This window comes from Nothobranchius furzeri, chromosome 19 (genome assembly GCF_043380555.1).
Source record: "Nothobranchius furzeri strain GRZ-AD chromosome 19, NfurGRZ-RIMD1, whole genome shotgun sequence".
Taxonomy (NCBI): domain Eukaryota; kingdom Metazoa; phylum Chordata; class Actinopteri; order Cyprinodontiformes; family Nothobranchiidae; genus Nothobranchius; species Nothobranchius furzeri.
The window spans coordinates 18,846,134-18,868,616 of NC_091759.1; the positions used below are offsets into that span (position 1 = coordinate 18,846,134).

At 40.9% G+C, this 22,483-nt stretch overlaps 2 protein-coding genes across 2 annotated transcripts; one reads left to right on the plus strand and one right to left on the minus strand.

Annotated features, from left to right (window-relative positions):
• Positions 1–1,037: 1,037 nt before the first annotated feature.
• On the minus strand, positions 1,038–11,156 carry LOC107397252 (V-type proton ATPase subunit C 1-A). The gene is made up of 13 exons (XM_015977183.3): positions 11,011–11,156; positions 10,282–10,454; positions 10,132–10,199; positions 9,966–10,051; positions 9,765–9,859; positions 8,685–8,776; positions 7,958–8,056; positions 7,716–7,784; positions 6,139–6,231; positions 4,510–4,603; positions 4,321–4,418; positions 4,126–4,249; positions 1,038–1,881 (listed from the first exon to the last, which is right to left on the minus strand). The coding sequence occupies exons 2-13, from the start codon at positions 10,411–10,413 to the stop codon at positions 1,783–1,785; spliced, it is 1,149 nt and encodes a 382-aa protein (XP_015832669.1). The 5' UTR covers positions 10,414–10,454; positions 11,011–11,156; the 3' UTR covers positions 1,038–1,782.
• A 4,491-nt stretch (positions 11,157–15,647) lies between these two features.
• On the plus strand, positions 15,648–21,525 carry azin1b (antizyme inhibitor 1b). The gene is made up of 11 exons (XM_015977182.3): positions 15,648–15,818; positions 16,645–16,788; positions 16,886–17,084; positions 17,153–17,326; positions 18,680–18,852; positions 18,952–19,165; positions 19,242–19,316; positions 19,406–19,571; positions 19,664–19,773; positions 20,682–20,899; positions 20,996–21,525. The coding sequence occupies exons 3-11, from the start codon at positions 16,983–16,985 to the stop codon at positions 21,069–21,071; spliced, it is 1,308 nt and encodes a 435-aa protein (XP_015832668.3). The 5' UTR covers positions 15,648–15,818; positions 16,645–16,788; positions 16,886–16,982; the 3' UTR covers positions 21,072–21,525.
• Positions 21,526–22,483: the final 958 nt, after the last annotated feature.

A 22,483-nucleotide genomic window follows, 5' to 3' on the forward strand; every position in this document is an offset into this window, starting at 1 on the left:
TGAGAATCTATAAAGGAAGTTGTCATGCGTACCTATTGTTCTCTAAAACACCTTCATCACTAGCAGATACACATGCGTGCACGAAACCTCAACAACACCTGAAACAATCACTAATAAACATCAACATATGAACAATCGCTGACTTTTCCATGAAATCATAAACACATACAGCCACACAGAAAACCATCTATAGTGTTGCAAGGTTAGCTAATGTTAGTGTTAGCATTTCCAGCTGCAAAACCCTCGATTGCTGCGGCGGTTGAGGGTTGACTCTCTCCATCCAGATCCGTAGGTTTTTGTGGGTCTGAGATCACTTCCAAACATTCATTCGTTTCTGACTGAACCCATGGAAATTTGGGCAACAAAAAGCGATCCATTTTACCGCTAGCTCTACCTTTCACTCGTTCACAGGTGGAAAATGAGGTCAAACATTAACATCAATTTCCTGTTTTGGTTTAAGTTTTTACTATTTATATGATAATTTACTGATTATTTTTGTTTTGTTTGTTAAATATTATCACATCCACACGTTAAATTAAAATTAAATTGTAAAAAAAAAAAATCTAATATTTACTTGGGGGTTGCAATGGGGTGCAATGACTAATCCAGGGGGAGCTATAGCGCCCCCTAGCGCCCTCTGGTGCCGCCACTGGGTGAGATGTCCAAATATCAGGAAATAAAACTCCAAAATCTACTGTCTGAAGCTCAGCTGTGATGTGGCTAGTTCCCAGAAATGGTGCGCCAGTGTTTTTGCTCCCCGAGAACGACTTACAAGCCATTCATTCCTACTAAACATCACTGCAAATGTACTGATTAAATGAATGGTATACACCTTTAAGCACTAAACAACTTTGGTGGTATGAGTAGGCACGACTGGAGGTCTACTTATTTTTCTGTGCTGGGAGGTTATATAAAGGCGAGCAGTTAGCTTTTTGAGTTTACAAACAACCAACAGAAAGCACAAGACAACAAAAATGTTTCTGTTGGCATCATGGCAGATCCTGGAATTAAAAGACAGTCTTTAGAGGCAAATAATATGTATTTTCCAGATAGAATTTATTTTCACAATTATTTTAAATAGGTTGTTCAGTTTTCCTTCAAACATACAATACAGAATCAGCACATAATACAATGTTCTGGTTTTCTTAATGTGTTAAATATACAGAGAAATAAAAATCAAATATTCAGCAGACACATCTTTTTGTATATTAATTCAAACATTTCCAGCGTTTTACAGGATCACATCAGGAGAAGGAAAGCAGAGGTCAACTTCTACTTGTAAGTAAGCATTTGTTGCTTGGAACAAGAAAAACCACAGCGCTTTCAAAAACTGAAAACAAAAACATGGTTTACTGATTTTTAGAAGCATAAAATAAATACGAGTATTTCATATACATAGTTTTGTTCCCATGTCTCCCATATGCTGCATGTAACCATCTTGTTTTGTTCAGGGGAAGGACAGCCACAATAAAAAGACAACAGTTTACGTGTCATTTCTAGTGAAAACTGTTTGTTTGCAGGTCTGACTAAACAGGAATTATAAAAAATAAAAACCCATGTTCAAGTCTGTTTGATCAAAACTAATCAGTTAACCCTAAAGAGTTTCTGATGGCTGCAACAATCCCAATGGGTGAGCAAACTCACAAAGGTACAGGTAAATGCTAAAGAAAGTAAAAATATAAATGAAAGGGTTCAAAAAATGGAAGGAGAAATAACGACATCTTGTGAATTTAGACATGTCACATTAGAACAACACAGCACACGATGACAGTGGCAGAGTGTTTAGACTTTGAAGTCCAGCAAACTGCAGTCGATTTTGTAGTAAACATAGGGGTAGTAGTCCTGCTGGCTCAAGTTCAACCCAGGGATGTCCATGGAAGCCTGGAAGCAGACGACAGTAAAAAAGTCAAACCCGGTTCACACAAAAACAGAACTTGAATCAATAATGGCAAATATGGAAAACAAATTAACTTAAAGAGCAAGTCACCCCCTACCAGAGTCTTACTCAACTCCCACTTCCTGTTTGAAAAATGCAACAAATGCTGTTGCCTAGCAGACCAAGAAGATGGAGCCGTTAACAAATACACACACACAGGCTCACAATGACACTGTGACATCATATGGTACCAGATAACGTTCTAGGGTAACTTTTAGCCAATAGCAATGGCAGATTTAAATTCAAATGCAGTGCAGAGTTTTTACCTGACAACGACACAACACTGACAGTTTTAGGCAGAAATTTTTAATTTTAACTAAAATGCACTAAAGTGCTAAACTACTGACTACACGTGTCTGCAGCACGATTAGACACACATTTATTTAGTTTATCAGAAAAAAAAGTTGATTTGGGGGTGACTTGCTCTTTAAAACATTGTTTGCCTTTTAACAACCTTCTAACAAAGTAAAAACGAAAAAAATAATTAAATTGGTCCTCTCGCATTTGTCTAAAAATCGACGCTAGAAACACGTTTCTGAACGAAAGCGACCACTGGTCCATCTGGTAGTCGATCTTGCTGAACCACCACACTTCTGCACTTCCCTGGGTCCTCCACTCATAATGCACTCACGTATTTAGCAGCAGAACACCACTGGTGTGAGAGGTTCTCCGCTCAATAATATCAGAGAAGGAGAAACAGCCGGCTGCTACCACTTCTACTTTAAGACAAACTACCAGATTCCCAAAGAGATAAAACACAATTTGAAGCCATGAAAGTGGCTACTGGTTTTTAGCCCTCTCTTGTGTCCTCAGGTAATGTAAGTTTCCGGTTCTGGCATATGTGGCCAGGGGAAGATACCCGAGGGGAAGCGTGAGCACACTGTGACCATCGTTTCAGTTACATGAACACTGACCGACATCTAAGTCGATCTTACGGTAATAAAGTGGGAGCTTTTATCCTAGTTTACGTGTACGCTAGAATACCGACCTCTCACAAAAGTTTGTCCCACTCCGGTACAGTAGGTGGCGACATGGATATCGGCATTCTTCCAGTTAGCTTATAGCAACACAAACAGTAAACAAATGCTGGCAGGAGTGAAGCAAACAGAGTTTAAACAGGAATGTGCTTATTTGGTACGTACTGTTTGATGGTGTTACACGTGTTACTTTGTGGCGATATTATTCCACGGTCCCGTCACTTTTGGACCGTGAGCATCCAACCGGTTCAGTTCGGCTAACTCGTTTACATGAAGACTGTATTTGGATGGCTACCGCACTATCAGGGTGCTTCAGCTCGATTAGAACCAGTTCACCGTCAGCCAGACTAATGGGCTCGACGCATGGGAGGCGACGTCGCCTCTCCTCCATTCATTTTCAATAAGACATGCGCGACAAATCGATAATCGCGGGTCTCCCTCCTACTAAGCGAAACGCGAAAAACGTGCGTGTGAAATTTTGCGCTCGTGCACGTGTCGTGCACAGGCGACCCGGCAACGCGATCCCAGAAAGTTGAAATATTTTCAACTTTTCATCGCTGTCGCTCGGACGAGGACCAATCAGCGGAGGTTTCATTCACTGACCAATGAGCGGACGGGATGCTCCGTACACCTCCGAGCAAACATGGACTCTGTTTCTCCTTCTGTGACTGTGTTCATCTTAATGTGAGGTCCAAACCGTGTGATAAATTGAAGCATGTCCTGATAGACGGAGAGTAGCCCTCTCCTGATTTGTAATATGGGATGAACCATTCTGTTTTTTTATATAGTAAAATCAGAAGTAAGATTTCACTCTAGCAGCACCTTGTGAAACATCATATCTACCGCTTTTTTAACTCTGAACCGCTTAAATAACCTTAATTCCCTCCAACCTGACACAGCCAATCAAAACAACGGAAGATTCGATTTCGCCATGGAACAGAACGCGTCGACAGCTTTGCCGCTGGCCGCGGGTCGCCTCCCGTGTGTCAGGTAATAAAAGCGACAACGACAAATTTTGCTGATCGCGGTCGTTTGTCACCTCCCGTGTATCGAACCCATAACGTGTTTACATTATTTAAAAAACAACGCAGGTCTTTTTAGGGTAAGTGTGTAAGTGCACTGCATGTTTGCGTGGTTCTGTACGTTTGCTATAGAAGCCGTAAAGTCTGGGTTTTTCACCGAATGGAAACTTCTAGATGTAAATGAACTCACGTCAATGATGGCAGCACCGCTGTCCAGGTGTTTGTACAGGTCGTACAGCACTTCTCTCAGCTTCTTCATGTTCTTCTTGTGGGGGTGCAGCAGCATGGCCTGGAAGTTGACTGGCAGGCCGTATCTTTCAAAAGAAAAGTAAACCCTTAATAAGTTGTCTACAGCAGTAACCGTTACATCCTCATCAGGTCTTACCTCAGTACCGATTCAACAAACACACGCAGAGCTTTTATGTGAATCCACGCGATAAAAGCCTCGCTGAAATTCACCTTCAGCCATCGAACCAAAGGACCCTGAAGATCACAGCAAAGTCATCTAATAACCTAATTATGACTTTAGACCGGTAACATACAGTCAGTGTGACGATAAAAGGAAATCACATACAAACTGTTTCTTTTTGTCCGTGGACAAACGCGCCATCTCTTCCTTGTCTGCCTTCATCTCCTCCTCGTTGTACTGGAAGTCACGCACCGTAAACCTGAATGAGACCACACCCCAGAGCGAGTTAGACCCGCTTCACACGGCAGGATTTTAGAAGTGTTGGACCACTTTCAAAACATGAGATCATGTGGGGATTAACAAATCACGGATTTAACGGTTTGGCCTATCCCCGGCTTTCCATCGAGTAAGTAATTGTTGCATAACGTCTGCGAAGCGTAATACGCAGCTAATAGTGGCGGTTATAGACGATGGGCGCGTTTTCACTTGGCGTGGCGCGGTGCGTCTCAGGCATGTCCCTGAAGCGTAGCGTTGCTGTGATTTCTGCTAAATGTACACTCTGGGTCTATTTTTTATGCACTACGCTTCCACAACCCTTTAAGATATGGGCCCAGAGAGGAAATCAAACACTAGAGCAGTGTAAAACATCCTGCAACCTTCAAAATAAAAGACACGCGCAGATTTCAACTACTAAAAAAACATATCATTACCAGCGACACGTCCATGGCTGAGGTAAAAATAACAGAAACAAAACCGCTGACTATTAGATAGATTCTGTCATCTATCTCCTTGTCAGTTATTGTGTGAAATGGTGAAATTATGCAGGTTCATTTAAATTCTTCTCATCTCGCTTGACCAGTTGCTTTGAACGCATTTGCTACCGCTGCACGTCTGAAATGCTCTCGGTCTGAAGGCATGAACGGCTGAGGTCATGGTGAACATCTATTCGGTTACTCGCAGCTTACACATCTGGCGAAAAGCCCGGGTTACGGTGTGTGGTGCGCAGCGAAACGACAAAAACCACACATGGACTTTCTCCGGTCAGACAGGGAACGTCTCAAAAACCTCTTTGGAGTAAAAGAAACTGGCGGATGAGGAGTTTGCAGTGTGCTTTAATTACCTCACTTCACTACTGGCTATACGTCCCAGTCATTAGGCAGCACGCTTATTTGTCCTCGAGATTGCACCAAGGAAATTCAACAAAACTTATGATTCCACCAAACATGACAGGAATAGCTAATAACACCGTTTCTGGTGGATTTGAGATAATGGGGCGTATCCTTAAAGGGCAAGTCACCCCCTACAAGAGTCTTACTCCACTCCCACTTCCTGTTTGAAAAATGCAACAAAAGCTGTTGCCTAGCAGACCGAGAGGGTGGAGCCGCTAACAAAAACTTACACACACACAGGCTCACAGCAGCAATGTGACATCATATGGTACCAGCTCTTAGACAATAGCGATTGTAGAATTAAATTCAAATGTAGTGCAGAGTTTTCACCTGAAGAGGGCGTAACACTGACAGTTTTAGGCAGAATGTTTAAATTTTAACTAAGATGCACTAAAATGCCAAATTATTGACTACACGTGTCAACAGCATGATTATTTATGTAGTTTATCAGCAAAAAAACTTGATTTGGGGTGACTTGCTCTTTAAAATCGGGTCGAAAATCAGCTTACTTACATCGCCGTGTGAACCGGGCCTTAGCAATCATACAGCTGATGCAGCAGCACTAATATTAAACAAGACATCTCTCACAAAGTCATTAGTGATCAAATGAATTAGAAATGCTCACTTGTTTTCTCTGGCTTTGTGTTTGAAGTCATCCACGGCCTTCCTAAAGAGAGTGACGCTGAACAGACCGCTCTCATTGTCTTCAAACACCAGCCTGCACAAGTAGAGACACGTCGATCAAACGTTGATGTGTTTTAGCCATAGACTGTACATACTGGACAAACGGATTCCATTGGCTTCAATAACACGTTTGTTGTCTATAATGGGAGGTGGCCACCACCGCCATTTTGACCGTGTCACAGGTTCCGTCCAGCCCAGACAATTCCATAAAAGGGAAGAGAGGAGGTTTTAGCACATTTTACCCTCAGCTGTTAGTAAAACACGGCTCGTTCTGCTGCTGCACGACTAACTTTCCAGGATGTCTCATTCACCCTCGAACACACAAAGACAATGGCCGACTCGGGTTGCTCAGCCCATCAAAAGCCATTTTAATCTATTGTGTTTGGATCACAGATGAGTGACGTTCCTCGTGAAAGGGTTAGGAGATGAGCCTGTTATAAACAACTCATTGTCCAAAGAACAGAGAGAAGAATTGCAGCTTGGTTTAGGTCTTCCAAACATTTCATTAGCCACAAGCTTTCAACAGGAACTTCCAGAGTGGAAGACAAGAGCAGCTGCTTCATTAGCCTCTTTTGGGGGCTTCTCTTAGTTGCAGTTGAGTTGAATTAAAAAAAAAAAGAAAGTTAAACACTGCTTTTTTTTCTCTTGGCCATAGCCTTTTAACCTTTCAGGTTTACATTTTTTATCTATAGTTGGCACTAGGGGTAGACCGATATATCAGTCCGCCAATATATTGGGCCGATATATACCATTTTGTATCAGTATCGGCCGATTTACCTCCTTAGAAATGCTCAGAAAATGTTTTCCAGTTAACATTTCTTTTTATTTAGCAGTTTGGAATATTTAATCCTAGGTCGGTTTACTGAATGTTTTGACTAACTTTGGTTAGACGTCTAATTTTAACACAGCTGTGCGCAAAATTTAAATTTGAAAGCTGGTTAAATTCAGTTTTCAAAAGCTAATTCAGCTTCTGAAATTTTGTGCATCAACTAATGTTATAAGTTACATTTTAGCATGAAAATAAGGTGGAAAACGTCTGTTATCTGCCATAAAAACCGGCCCAAAATACTGGTAGCAACAAATCGGCCTTCGGCTGGCCGTGACCTTTACTTATTGGCATCGATATTAGAAAAAGAAAAACCAATATCGGTCGACCTCTAGTCAGGACGTTTTCTGGCATAATGCACCTATTTAACTGTATGAAAATGTAGTAAGCTAGCTAACATAGCTAGCCAGGCTCTGGTTAGCTATGTTAGCTAGGGGGGAGGGATGGACAGAGGGCAGTTTGATGGATGGACCTTGACCTAATCATTAAGAATGGGACATTCAAAACGATCGTATGAGGTTTTTCCAAAATTGTACATTTGAGAAGCAATTGTACTTATTAATTTTTTGAGAAAACATTTAATTTTATTGGTCGCCATCTGTATATGAAACGCATTTCATGCAATATCATAGAAAAACATAGAAAAACATCTACTATCCCCTTTTTTGTTTACAAAATAAAAAAAAACTTACTTTGAGGAACGTGGCACGACCATTTCTGCAAGGGTTTCATAGGTTTTCTGCCAATCAGGATAACCTGTTCTGGTAAGAAAAGTCAACATTGATCTTAAATTTTACTGATTCACCAAAAAGTATTAAACTCTCAAACCTAAATCTAAATGTGTAATTCTGAGCACTTTTAAGACCAAAAATGTACTTAATTGAGTTTCCCCACTGTTGATTGAGCCTACCAGATAAAGGCTTTTTTTCCTTACTTTGGAACGACCACAAGCATGGTGATCAGGTACTCCGAGTCCAGAACAAAGTCCTCTTTCCTTACTATATCTGCCAGACTTCTGGTCAACAAACTTCCCCTAAAAGAAAGGCACACATTTATAAACTTTAGATCGTAAACAACTGGAGGCCTGACAAAACATTCTGATGAAGAACATTTTTCAAGAGAACGAGCGGAAATTATGTTTTTACACCTTAAAATCTCTTTCCAGGCTAATAAAAAGAACAAAATGTTGTATTTGCAGCAGTAATGCTATGCTAATTTAAATTAGCACTAAAAAATTAAAGTTCTGTTTAGTAGAACCAAAAGCTAAACTTATCACTGTGCGTTGGTCTTTTTAGCACCTTAATCTAACAGCTGAAATGTCTCCCAGGCTTCATTAGTGTCTACAGAAGCGATTCATCACTAAATGAAACAAATCTTCTGTGTTCATGATCCAAAACAAGCAGGAAACATGCTGGAAGCAGACTGCAGCGCCGAGTATGTCAGTTTCATTTTTTTCTAAGGCCGACAGGGACCAGACCGGCACTCTGAAGTTGCAAGAGCAGTATTCTGGCCATAGAGGGTGATAGGGGTCTGAGTGACATTTCAATAACCCTGTAAAGATCCTTTTATCACATACTGGCTCAGGAAAACGATTTGTAAATATGAAAGAGTAGCATAGTATGCATTTAAAGCACAATAAACATGTTTACGCATTTACTCACGCATTCTTCCTCTCCAGATTCTGCAGGTTTCCTTTCAGATTGTTGTAGGCTGAAGCTCTGGCCTTCAGGTCGTTGTCAATCTGGGTCACTTGCTAGAAACCAAAAGAGAAAGACTGAGTGTTACATGCATCTTCCAAAAACCTGGAAAGTGTTCAAAAATGCCACCAAGTCTCAAATGTATTGATTGGTTCAAACTATATAGATAGATAGATAGATAGATAGATAGATAGATAGATAGATAGATAGATAGATAGATAGATAGATAGATAGATAGATAGATAGATAGATAGATAGATAGATAGATAGATAGATAGATAGATAGATAGATAGATAGATAGATAGATAGATAGATAGATAGATAGATAGATAGATAGATAGATAGATAGATAGATAGATAGATAGATAGATAGATAGAATTCTATATCTATATAGATATATCTATATTGATATAGAAATATCTATATCTATATAGAAATATCTATATATCTATATAGACATAGATATATCTATATAGATATATCTATATCTATATATCTATATAGATATAGATATATCTATATAGATATAGATATATCTATATCGATATAGATATATCTATATAGATATAGATATATCTATATCGATATAGACATATCTATATCTATATAGATATAGATATATCTATATAGATATATCTATATCTATATAGATATAGATATAGCGGGGCACACAACTGAAGATGTGTCACGCCAATTTCACCACAAAATCTATGGCAAAGTGCACTCCACCAAGTTCTCAACTATTGTGCTGAAAGGGATCTGTAACAACTAGTCCTAGGAAAATTATATATCTATATAAGTGTATGTACATCTAAATATATACATATATATATATATATATGTGTGTGTGTGTGTGTGTGTGTGTGTGTGTGTGTATATATATATGTTTGTGTGTGTGTGTGTGTGTGTGTGTGTGTGTGTGTGTGTGTGTGTGTGTGTGTGTGTGTGTGTGTGTGTGTGTGTGTGTGTGACAACATTTGCTGGAGTATAGGAGGGTGAGAATAGTTCTGGCAGAAATAAAAATTCTATGGTTTTATTTGACCTTGGAGACGATCTCCGAGATGTTTTTCAATGACTGTTTAATCGGATATTTAGCCATGTCCCACTGAAATCTGGTGATGTAGGTGATCAGGTCAACTGCAGCAAAAAAGGAAAGAATCCAAACAAACTCTGTGAGAAATAATCATTTTCAGTTCTGTGAGCAATAATGATCATTAATTCAGTTTGTGTTGATGAAGATTACCTCCATTGGCTAGCAGATTCTCCTGTACTTTGTCTCTGCTGTCCTCTAGGACATCTGCCATGTATTGAGCAACCTTCTTCACCACACTGAACATCAAAGGAAGACACGCGAGTACAAAGCACCTCATGGGACTTGCAGAAACTGAGTTAGGTTTCAATAGACTTACCCTTCAACAAACGTGTCCAGCTTAGCCAGCTCATCCGACAGACCCACCAACACGTCCAGTGTTCCAACCTGTTGGAGGCAAAAATTTTAAATAAATTCACATTCTTGCATCTCATCTCCACTGCTGCCATATAGAAACACTGTGCATCACCTTGAGGTCAGGGATGTTGAACTTGTTATTGATGGACAGGTTACTGGTGCCTGTTGTGGCCCCCATCAGCTTGTCCCATGTTTGCTGGCACGTCTTCTCTCCCGGGGCGGAGATCAACCAGAATTCTGTCATGGCTGCAGGGAGGAAATACGTTCACCCAGCCACAAATGTCACTGAGGGAAGAGTACAAAATAATATCAGGAGTGGATAACAACAACATGGCATTAGCACTAATCAAGCATCCTGTGATTGTGAATAAATAATAAACCTGATTTCTGAAAGGATGTTTACAGAGGATGGTAACTTTTAGTTACCCAAGAAACTCCATTACATTATTTCATCAGTCATGTGAGATTTGGGATAATGTGTCCAATAATGAATGATTTTAACCAATTCTTCCTTCCTCTTTATATTTCATTCACTTCCTCACAGTGACTGCTGCACACAGACTGCAACAGATGACTGATGGGTCATATGATCTGTTCCTAACAGGCTGACTGCTAAATAACGACCCAACATTGAATTAAACCGTATGAGCGTCACGTGACTCAAAACAGCTGATTTTCTTTGTTTGTTTTGTTTGCAGATTATCCTAAATGCAAGTGGAAATCAATGCCGAGCAGCCAAATAAGCCCTGGTCGCGAGAAGACCGCTGCTGACAGCTTGTTTATCATGAGAGTCTCGCGCCAGCCGTCACGACACCGACAGCGGGGACATTTGTGGACTTACCGAGATGTTTGACGGTCTCAGCGTCGGGTCCAAACGTGTGCGTCAACCAAACTGGAGCAGCTTCCCATATGCGAGGCAGAAAATAACGGGTTTTAGACGCGGAGGTCCTTCAAACAAGCATCTCACGGTCAGCTGATCAGGGAAGCAGCTCTGCATATGCGCAGAAGCCACCTGCGCGCTGCTGCTGTCACGTGACCACGAAAAATGTCTACGCATGCGTCAAAGTGATACGCTTAGCGTTGAGCAATTTCTTCTTATCAGACCCGGTTTGTTTTTATTCCAAATAAAATTAGTGGGATTTTTCCATTGAATTACTCTTTTTGAAATTTTTAATTTCACCGATTAAATTTTAAAAACTAATATTATTGCAAAGTTTATTTATATTAAGGGTGAAACTAAGATTTCAGTGAAAGAAAATTGACACATTTGTAATATTTAATTGTATATTTATTAATATTAGAATAATTTCAATTCAGTACAAGTGACACCATTAAAAGATTAGATCAGACTGAGAAAAAGTGGCAAATTTGATTAATTCTTTAAAGGTGCGATTGGCTGAAAACACATATTGAAACTGCTATTTCTGATTATAATCAGACACTCTGAGTTTTTCATGCAGGCTGAACATGAAAACAGTTTTCTACCCCTATTTCCTGCATTAGCTTCTGATAGAACATAGATGGTGAAACTCTAGGATTAGAAAATTCTCACACTGTGATGTCATTCTGTTTATTTGCATTCATGGCCTCACCCATCTTGGCTCACGCTCACCCACAGGAAGGCTTTTTTTTAATTGCAGCGAGGAGAGAGCGGGGAGTGTCTTGGTGATAATGACCATGCAACATGGCTGAACACGTTCTATTAGCCTATCAGTAGTTAGGTGTGTGCGTATCATTACTAATAATGGGTAATCATCCAATTTTCAGCCCACCTTTGCACCAGCAAATGTTTGCATATCAGAACAGGAGCATCATAGCTTTTTTTCGATGACTTGTGGCATTGATTTACACCACAGAACACAGCAAATGTATTGAATAAATGAGGAAACCACACTTTTAAAGGATAAGTAGTGCAACTTCTCACAACTGGAGAAACTACTACAAACATTAGAGAAACATCAAACACTGTAAGAACTGTGTTTATTGACCAAGAATAAAATTGCATTGTTGATGCAACCCCCAAATGTCCTTGTTTGTCTTTCACGAAAGCATTTAGCAAAAAAATAAAAATAAAAAAAATAAACAGTAAGTGCAGCTTTTGAAACATATACAATAGAAATGTTGTCCTTATGTGGTTGGGTCTCACTAAACACAAATTATATGCTGCTTTTAGGTGGCAGTAAATGTCTATAAATCAGTGACAGCTTTTCATGACTAACCCTAAACCACCAACCAACATTCATTTCTTTATTCAGTGCTTTATTAATTTTGAATAGATTACTGCCTTTCCTTTAGCCCACAGAATAACTGGTTATGACGACAGCATGTCTTATAATTACATCTGGCTCTGTACATCTTGAGGACTCAGTGTTTAAAATTTGAAGTTGAAGTTCTGACTAGAAATACTTTAAAATCACAGCTTGTAGTATTTTTACTTGTTCACTATCAAATTCAGTTCATCCGTTCACAAGCTTGTCCTTTTTGGTAAATCTTTCTCACCTACATCAATACTAAATTTTTCTATTCGCTTGAAATTTCACATTTTTACTTCAATAAACTGTGTTAGGCGCTCCATCTTGAAATACCATAGATGTTTAGGGACATACAAGATATAATGCTCCATTTTTTACGTTTGCGCTTTGACAAGAAAGTTCTTCATCTCCCTTCAAATGCATGGGGAATGGCGTTGGTTCTCTCCGTGACAACCTGGCTGGTTTGGGAAAAATTTTCTCCTTCCCCTCAGGTGGCTTGCCCTGGTCCAACTGCATGTAATCGCAAGATTAAAAGCTGAAAGACACCGATGACTGTGGCTGTGCATGCACAGATGCGGGGGAGAGGGAGACGAGTGACACGGAAGCAGCGAAAGACACGGTAGGAGTGGCAGCAGCGGAACAAGAAGACACAGCTGCTGCAAATCACTGATCAGGACCATTCGACATATATTCAGAGCACCAGAAACCGTAAATAAAATGTCCAGACGGTTAACCCTTCCACTGTCCGCATGGGTGACCCCGCGAGGAAAGTTGACCATTGAGCAGGATTGATGGTTTATCACTTGAGGTCAATGTGGCAGGGGTGAGGTGGTGCTCACTCCTCACCCCTGCCACGTAGACCTCAAGGGATAAATCATCAATCCTGCTCAATGGTCAACTTTCCTTGCAGGATCACCCATTAGGACAGTGGGAGGGTTAAAAGCTGATGCGTGATGCTTTCTGTGCATGACCCCGAGGTAGCTGTCAGTACTATATTGTCTTCCTCTCCCCGCAGCCGTTTGCGCACCACCACAATGGTATTATCTTTTTGATGCATGTGGGCTACCATAACTGCAATACCTACTCTGAACTGCGTGGCGCTAAAGAGTCGAGTGTTTTTACACTGAGTGTTAAAGAAAGGCTGTTTTTGAATGGGTTATTGGGATCTGATGAATGTGTTACGTATCCTCTAAAATTAATATAAGTGATTATTGTTATGGAAACATAATGAGTCTTCAGTGCATGTCATTAAATTAATTTAAAACATTTGCATTTATGAAAGCTTGTGATAAAATAAGAATTCAGTGGACAAGGATGTTTGAGGGAATTTTGCTAATAATAAAGTGAAAGAAAAGTAAGGGATTGTATTTATTTTAGCTTTAGGTGCCTATCCTCTACAGCAGTTATACCGTGAATAAGAATCTAACTCTAGCACATTCCCATGTCATTTTTAAGTAGATTTGTATTTTTTGTGAAATTTAAGGGAAATTGATTGTTTACGCTGCTGAGTGTTTTCATCTCTGCTTCTGAGAACAAATTAAGTTTTTCTTTTGGAGGACAGTGAAGGCATTGAAACAGGACTCAGTGGAACCAAACCTCAGAATCTAATTTTCTCTTTTTGTCACAAACTCTCATGTGAATGTCCACGGGAGGTTTTAGTTGTTAAACCTGCCCGAACCGATGTATGACTCAGTCCCAAGTAATCAAAAATACCAAATACTTCACCACTAAGAAGTATTTCCCCCATTTAAGAGGCTCTTTTTGCAACTCAAGACTCATATGACCGGAACCAAAACATCCAGCCGACATTGTTTTGCAGAGTCAGATGCAAAATATTTATCTTGGAGGACCTCCCTTGATGTCTAGAATCTTGTGCGTCTAGGACAGAGTGTTTTGTACATGCAGCACAAATTAGAAGGCTATAAATGAAGCATAAGGACTTTATTGCTGCCACACACAGTTACACCCAACAACAACAACAACAACAAAATACAAAAGTCGTATGAATGAAGTAGCTGTAGGCCAAGTGTGTATTCTGAAAAACATCCGGTGGAAATCAAAAAGAAATTCCAATCAAATCGGATCGTACAAATCACTAAATGGTTATAATTATGATCAAGAGAATGGAAAAGGTTAATAACAAAAACATTATGTAAGCTCTCAAACCTTTAATCCCCCACATTCCACAAATTGCAAGCAGACAAACCCTGACAACCAGAATGAACACTGCTGCGGCAAATATGTAGTTGTTCTCTTTGTTCAAACTAATCAAAGAGCACACACCTGCAGTTGGTGGGATTTAACGATCCAAATATCAACTTGATCCTTTGAAATAAGAAAGCTGTTGGCCCTCCAACTTTCTCATGACTTGAGCAATGGCACAGAAGTGCAAAAAAGTAATTTTTTTTCCCCAATAAGATGGGCTGAATTTTTGTTATCACAGCATGTGAGTTGTTGACAGCTTGCTACTTTAACACAAAGCCACATTTCATCATTCTGCAAACTTGGGAGAATGCCTGAAGGTGTTCGAAAGCAGTCTGAGCAGGTTTAAACTCAACTCATTCTCATGCATTTTTGCGTAATATTTAGGACTTGCCATACATGGTCCATTCAGTCATCATTTACAACACATCCATAAAACAACAGCTCTGTTTCTGCTGTGCTATATGACTGTGTTCTGATGTAAAGTTAATTATAAATAGTTGCACAAATTTTGGCAAGTATTTGAAAAACAGGGTTGCTGATCACCTTTATGATTTTTTACATAGTGTTTAAAGATTATTTGACATTTTAAAATATATATTTTTTCTAATTTAGAGAACAGCTTTGAGCTCTGTTGTAAGACATGTCTCTTAGGGATTAAAAAGTGGGGCTGAATCAAACATTGACTAATTGGTTTGAGATTATGTACTTTTATAACTGTTTAAACTGTGATTTTTGCTCTTGGTTCCTCTAAATATTAATCATTTAAGTTGTGTGATGTTTTCTAGTCAGATTAAAACATTACCGCTGAAGTCTCGGCTTGATGTGAGTGGCCATCAATGGAAACTATGATTATGTAACCTGAACAAACATCACAATTATATTACTGGCGGTACGATATCCGGAAATATATATTTGGTATGTTCCCAAATTTACCAAACGCTGATTGGTGAATCTGAACAGTAAGGCCCGCCCACTGTGCCGTTGATTACCTTTTGCACTTCCCGTCCCTTCCAGTAGTTCCACCACCCACCAGCAGATAGACGGGACGCTGCTCGACCGATTCGGGTGTCTCGTTTAAACATATGGCAAAAACAGCCCTCTCTCTTTCTTTCATCGTTGGGCCCACTACTCTTTAAAAATTCCGCCGAAAAAGAGAAGACGATTTTCCAAAACCTTTCGGCCGTTATCTCACGTAAGTACCGGGGAAAGCTGTTCGTTTATGGGCTCGAGCGGCAGGATGTAACATGGCGGGCTGCTCTTTCCGTCGTCTTGCTCCACATGACAGACCGTTTAATTCAAGTCTGTGTTTTCGACGTGGCGACAGATTGAATTTGAAGCTTTTGATGATTTTCTAACCGACCTCGGTTTAATGTTCATTCGTGAATAGTGTTTTTGTTCGTTTATTGGCGGGTTTCCGTGAAAACACGGTGCTAGCACAGCCGTCTCCGATCGAAGGGCAGTCGGCTCAGCGATAGCGGCTTCTCCTCCACGAGCCTTTCATGGCCGCGTTTATGACCCAGCGGTGCTTGCTAGTGTCCGGACGGCTTCGCTTTCACGAGCTAACTCTAATGAAATTCTGCGGTTTGGTTGTTCTGCTTAAATGACGCATTTATAAGCGATTTGTCAAGTTGTCACTCATTGTTTTTACTCTCAGCGCATGCGCGTGACTTCGATCTTAGTACTTTGAAAAAAAAAATGCCGGCGGCCGTGGTTGTTTTAGTTGAAATTCTGACGTCAGCTTCCTCTAAAAAAACAGAAATGAACTCATTTCCATTCGTCAAGTTGAAGATAACAATGAATCCTAAATGAAAACATGGAATTTTATGGCTTTATAACTGCTGCGAGAAGAAAAATGTCCAAATATTAGAGAAATTATCATTTTTGACCATATGTGTGCTGCTTTTGTAAATCATCACCAAATAAGGTGCTGGGAAATCTTAAAATAACATCTGGAAAGATAGATCACATAAATAGGTGTTGTGTTTATATCTAATATTTAGTTTTCTTTCTTTTGCCAGGGCTCCCCCGTCTCTGCACAGGTGTATGAGCGCTACCCAGAGGGCCTAGGGGCGGCCCTTTACCGGGAGCACTTTGACTTCAACGCTGAGCCACCTTGGGATCCTAGCTGATAGTGGGACAGGTCCATCTCCTGACTTGTCCATGTAAGTTGGATCAGAAAATGTAATTAGTTGGATTTTTGTTTACAGTAACTTCATATGAACATTTAACTGTTCTTTTCCTCCCTCTTTTCTTGTGCAGTTTGTTGCATACCAGCAGGACCCCATTGGCTCAGTCGTGACCCCTTGACTTGCTTTTCTGTTCTTTATGATCGCCGGCTTAGTAGAATACGGTTAAGATGAAAGGACTCCCCGACAAACCAAACTACATCATTGAACTCCTGGAGGGGGGTGTTACTCTGGAAGACGTCATTGATGGACACATCTGTGAACAGGCTCAGGTGTGTTCAGGTTTTTAATTTAGTTTTGGTCATCGTTGGGTACCTCTCACTTCCTCCTGTGTGTATAGGTGGAGAAGAGTGCGTTTGTAGTGGGAGACCTTGGTGCCCTGATGCGCCAGCATGTATGTTGGCAGAGCGTGGTGCCACGGCTGCAGCCATACTACCCAGTCAAATGCAACAGCAGCCCTGCAGTCATCGAGGTCCTGGCCTCCTTGGGCCTGGGCTTCATTTGTGCCAACAAGGTAAGCTTTCAGTGTTTTGCAGAAATAAGCAACTTGGATTAATGTATTTATGCTGCATAGTAGGGTTGTCACGGTGTGAAAATGTAACCTCACGGTTATTGTGACCAAAATTACCACGGTTTACGGTATTATCGCGGTATTTTTTTAAACGTGCTACATTTTCACACAATTAAATAAACCCTGTATGTCAGGAAATATTGTCCTCAGGTTGTCTAAATTTAGCCTAAAATGTGTTATTTTGTAATTATGTTGTTTATTTGTTTACATTTTTTCCCTTTTGTCTTTAAAATACCAATATTTGCCCATAACTTCTTATTTTATGTCTGTTTGATGTCATCATTTAAAAATATTAGACCAGATGATACTCAGTACTCAAGTAGCCTTCTAATCAGATACTTTTTTACTCTTACTTGAGTAATAAACCCTATATCAGGAAAATATTGTCCTCGGTTTGTGTCCTTCCAGTGAGCTTTGCAGATGTGGGAAAATGTCATCAGGCAGTAATCATTGTTAAATTCATAATTATTCTCGGAGAGAGACCAACTCTGATCTGCCCCTGGGAGCCCCGTAATGCATAGCGTCATTTCAACATGGCGGTGTCCGTGACACGGTTTATATGCAGGTAGCGGCGCTGCGGCTGCTTTATATAGCGACTCGTTGCATTCTCCCTCAACCCAAATCCTCAGATCACGCATTTTAGCTAAAACGCTAACGTTAGCTTGCCTTGCGTTGACTGTAGAGTTGTGGGTGATGGTCACGCAGATGTGTCATGTGATCTGAAGCATTGCTGCCTTTCACAGACACTTTTTCTGCACGTGCTGCAAACAGGATAGCCGTCTTCTATCAACTGTCCCTCGGCATTCTTCAAATATCCAAAAGATGCCCGTACTTCCCACTTTGTCTTCTTTGAGGGATAATAAATGTCCTGAGCGCTGCCGTCTCCTCCTTTGGCCATTATTTCAGCTTTAGCTTCAAGAAAGTTTTGGTTGTAAACAACAAGTGCGCATGTGCCGCCGGCAACTTCAGCAGATGATACGGTGGCTGGTAAGGGTCACCGCGCCTACACCGCAGCCACGGTAATCCACCGAGATAATGTATATCTTTTTAAAAACAAGACGGTTATTATTATTGTCAACTTTTTTACCGGGGTTTACCGCTAAACCGGTTACCGTGACGACCCTACTGCATAGTGCTTTATCCTCTTATGAAGGCACTTTTAGGGCAGTTACATCACGAGCACTCAATTGATTACTGGTCAGCTGATGAATTTTCTCTGTCAAGCTTATGTAACTCAATGTTTTTGATCATTCTGATGAGGATTTTAGTTAACTTGTGTCTCTGCTTACCTTTCAGGCTGAGGTGAGCCTGGTTCTGGAGCATGGTGTGCCGCCAGAAAATATCATCCTGTCTGGTGTTTTCAAGCAGCTGGCACACATCAAACACGCCGCCAAGAACGACATCCAGCACCTTGTGTGTGAAAACGAGACCGAGTTGACCAAGATTGCTCGCCTGCACCCAAATGCGAAGTAAGTTAGAAAATGTAGCTACGCTGGTGAAAGAGCAATACGGATGTCTTGATTTGAAGTTGCACATTTCATGTTTATTTATTTTTTTATTCCTTTTAGGTTGCTGTTGCAGTTGACGACTGAAGCCCACGCGGCTGAGACCAGCATGCCCTTTGGTCTTTCTCTGAAGAGCTGTCGACATCTGCTGGAGAAGGCCAAGGAGCTGGGTGTCCAGGTGGTGGGAGCAGCCTTCCACATCCCGAGCTCCTGCCAAGACCTGCAGCAGGCCTACACTCGTGCACTGTCTGATGCTCGCTGTGTGTTCGACATGGGGGTACGTCGTGTCTTTTCTAAAGAGTACAGCTGTTAAAAGGTTTCTTCAGTAACAGCAGGTTGGCGTCTTATTCCAGGTGGATCTGGGTTTTAACATGTACATCCTGGACATCGGGGGTGGATTTACTGGCTCAGACTTTCAGCTCAAACAGGTGAGTGCTCTTTGCTTATTTCTTCATGGATATCTAGATCGGATCATTTTTATTAAACTCCTGATCTCTATGTATTTGGCTCTGCACAGGTTGAGTCTGCAGTCAGGCCGCTCCTGGATGCTTACTTCCCCCCCCTGTCGGGTGTGCAGGTGTTGGCCCAGCCAGGATGCTTCTACGTGGCTTCAGCTTTCTCCTTGGCTGTTAGTGTCATCGGCAAGAAGATGGTTACCCACCACTGGGATGACTTGTCTACATGTGAGACGCTTAATCTTCTTTTTTTTTTTTTTTTTTTTTTTTACGTATCCCTGAAGTTGTTTTGTATTTAACGAATAAACGTTTAAATCCAGGCGAGAAGAATGAGGATGCTGAGTTCGTGTACTACATGACTGAGGGAGTTTACGGCTCATTCAACCACAAGCTGCTGGGAAACACCGTTGCTGCCCCGTCTGCACACAAGGTTAGTTAGCTAACAGAATCTGATTAGAAATGTACATTAACGCATTCGCTGCCAGCATTTCTCACCGTTTTTACTGTTTTTTTTAAAGTCACAGAACGATGCGCGCTAGGATGATGTAGACGCCAAAACAAAGCGTAGACTCACCTCTTATATCAGGAAGAATCCGCGCGTTTTGAGCGTTATCCGTTCTTTCATAATCCGTTGTTGAATTGTGATCGGCAGAAGCTTTTCCGGTTCGCGCCTCACTTTTTTTTACAGCGGCGGCCCAAAACGATCTCCTAACACACGGATGTTCTGCTTCCTGATCACGTGACGTGTGACGTATGCGGATGAAGATCGGCTTTAGAGCTGAGATGTTTATTCTCACGGTGCGGGGGCTCGTCCGACGCCCACACAGTAAAAAAAATGCAAATGAGGACTTTAGTCGTCGTTGGCAGTGAACGAGTCAAGAGTAACTCAGTTCTGGGTTCTTCACACAGCAGAAGTATCAACCTTAGCCTAAATAAAACCTGTTCGCTACTTCCTTAGTTTAAAATTTTTTGTAAACAAATTTAATTTTAAGTGATGTTTGTTTACTGAACTCGACACATTCCGACCCCCTGTGGTGGATTAAGAATTAATCGTCTATTATGACTGTTTTCCTTTCTGTGCGCTCTTAATGGCTCAGTGGCGTCCGTAGAAACCAGACCTGAGTAATCGTGTCAGATGTAATTTATGGTTCCACATCATCCAGGCTGACCTCTGATGCCAATAAGCTCACAGCACAGAAGATGTAAACAAGAGGGGGGTCATGACAGGAATGCCCGCAGAGACTATGAAATGAACCAAATATGTATCCAAGACCAACTCGATTTAGAGTTTTTAATGTGCTTTAAACTCATCGTTATACATGGATTTTCTTTTCGCAGCACGCGTTGTGTCTTGATGAGGCCGTGTATCCCAGCAGCCTTTGGGGCCCGTCCCTGGATGAGCTGGACCAGGTGGTGGAGCGCTGCCTGCTGCCTGAGCTCAGCGTGGGAGACTGGCTGCTCTTCTCCAACATGGGGATGTGCCACCTGGAGGAGTTCAGCTGGGCCGCCAGCTCCAGCCAGCTGCCGGTCTACTACACCATCTCCACCTCTGACTGGTGAGCGTGGAGCCGTTTAACTTCTTCCTGTTTCACGTTGGTGGTTTGATTTTCTCATGAGCAAATTAGAGACGATTGTTCTTCTGTGTTCCTCAGGTTTGATATGCAGGAGGCCGGCGTGGCTCTGGACAGCGCCCTGAAGAACTTCTCCATGCTCCAGTACAGCGCGTAACCCCCCTCCCTCCCTCCAGCCCTGTCCTGGTTCATATTGCACAGATCTTTCTTACCTCTGCTTTCACCGTGTGAGAAGAGAGGTCGGCGTGGTCTTTGGGATAATGTGGTCAACATTCCAGCCACCTTGGAAAATCCATCACAAATCCATCCTTTTTGTTTTTTTCTTTCTCTTCTACCAGAGTTAGATTAACCGTTGCCTCTAGTGACGAGAAAGTGTGATTGTGTAAGATCCTGGAAGATAATTAAGAGTTTGTTTTCTTAAAAGAACTTTAGCCCAAACTCAAATGATATTATGCAACAAAATGGACGACTCTTTGGAGATGGGACCCCTCCTTCCCAGCGTGTTTGAGAAGGTTTGTTTCTTAAATCTAATTCAGTTTACAAAATGTATAATTTAATCAGTTGATTCAAATGCATAGATGTTTAAACTCCGGTGCATTTTTGTCTGATTATTTTCTTTTTTATTAATCATTTCAAGGATTCTGTACGTCAGACCTATTACTTTGCATATTTCATTAGAAATGACAATGATCTAACCTGTCGCTTTATTGTATTTCCCCTTAATGTTTTTTTAATTTTTATTTATTGGACAGATACTACTGTGGCATATTTAAAATCCCATCTTTCAGTGTTTGCCCAGGTATCATGTTGTGGCCCACCTGTCAGTGTTCCTCATAATTTATTTATGTTGTGCTGTTTTGTTTTTGACCCAGTAAAGCTACAGGATTAGATGTGTTATTTTTATGTGTAACCTCTGGGCAAGGCAGGATGTCTGGGAAAGCTTCCCGTGATTGCACAGAAGCTGCATCATAAAACATTTCTTTCCTTTAGCAAAGAAAAAGTCTAATCTGGTTCAAAATGCTCAAAATTTACTGTTAGATATAAAAAAAATGCATTTGGCATAACGACCCTGAGCTCTCAGATCTTCACATTGGTGTCCTTGGTTGATTACTGCTAGCTGAGAAGCTCAAACTCCAAATACTTCAAGATATTTAAACTAAAAGACATTGCATTGGTAGTCCACAGGCTTCTGAAAGGAAATGCTAACAAGTAACACGCTTTCCTCGTGCCTCTTTAAAACACAAGAGGTGTAAAGCACAGTGTCTTGTACAGTTTTGTGGTAAATAAGAGCGGTGACGTGACTTTAAAGCCGTTTTCAATTGATCCTGCCCTTGTGTTTTACAAGTGACTAATGTATTAATTACTTGTATGAAGCACTAATGGACCATAGCCTGTTTTTGACTGTAAATGTGCTTGTTTAAAGTGATTAATTTAATACATTTCTGACTGAAACATTCAGTGTGTGTGTTTTAGTGGGGAGTTTCTAACTCATAACGGGTTTTTTCATGTGTGCCATCAAATCTGGGAGGATTAAATTAGCTTAAAACACATTTTGACTCTTAGCTGCCA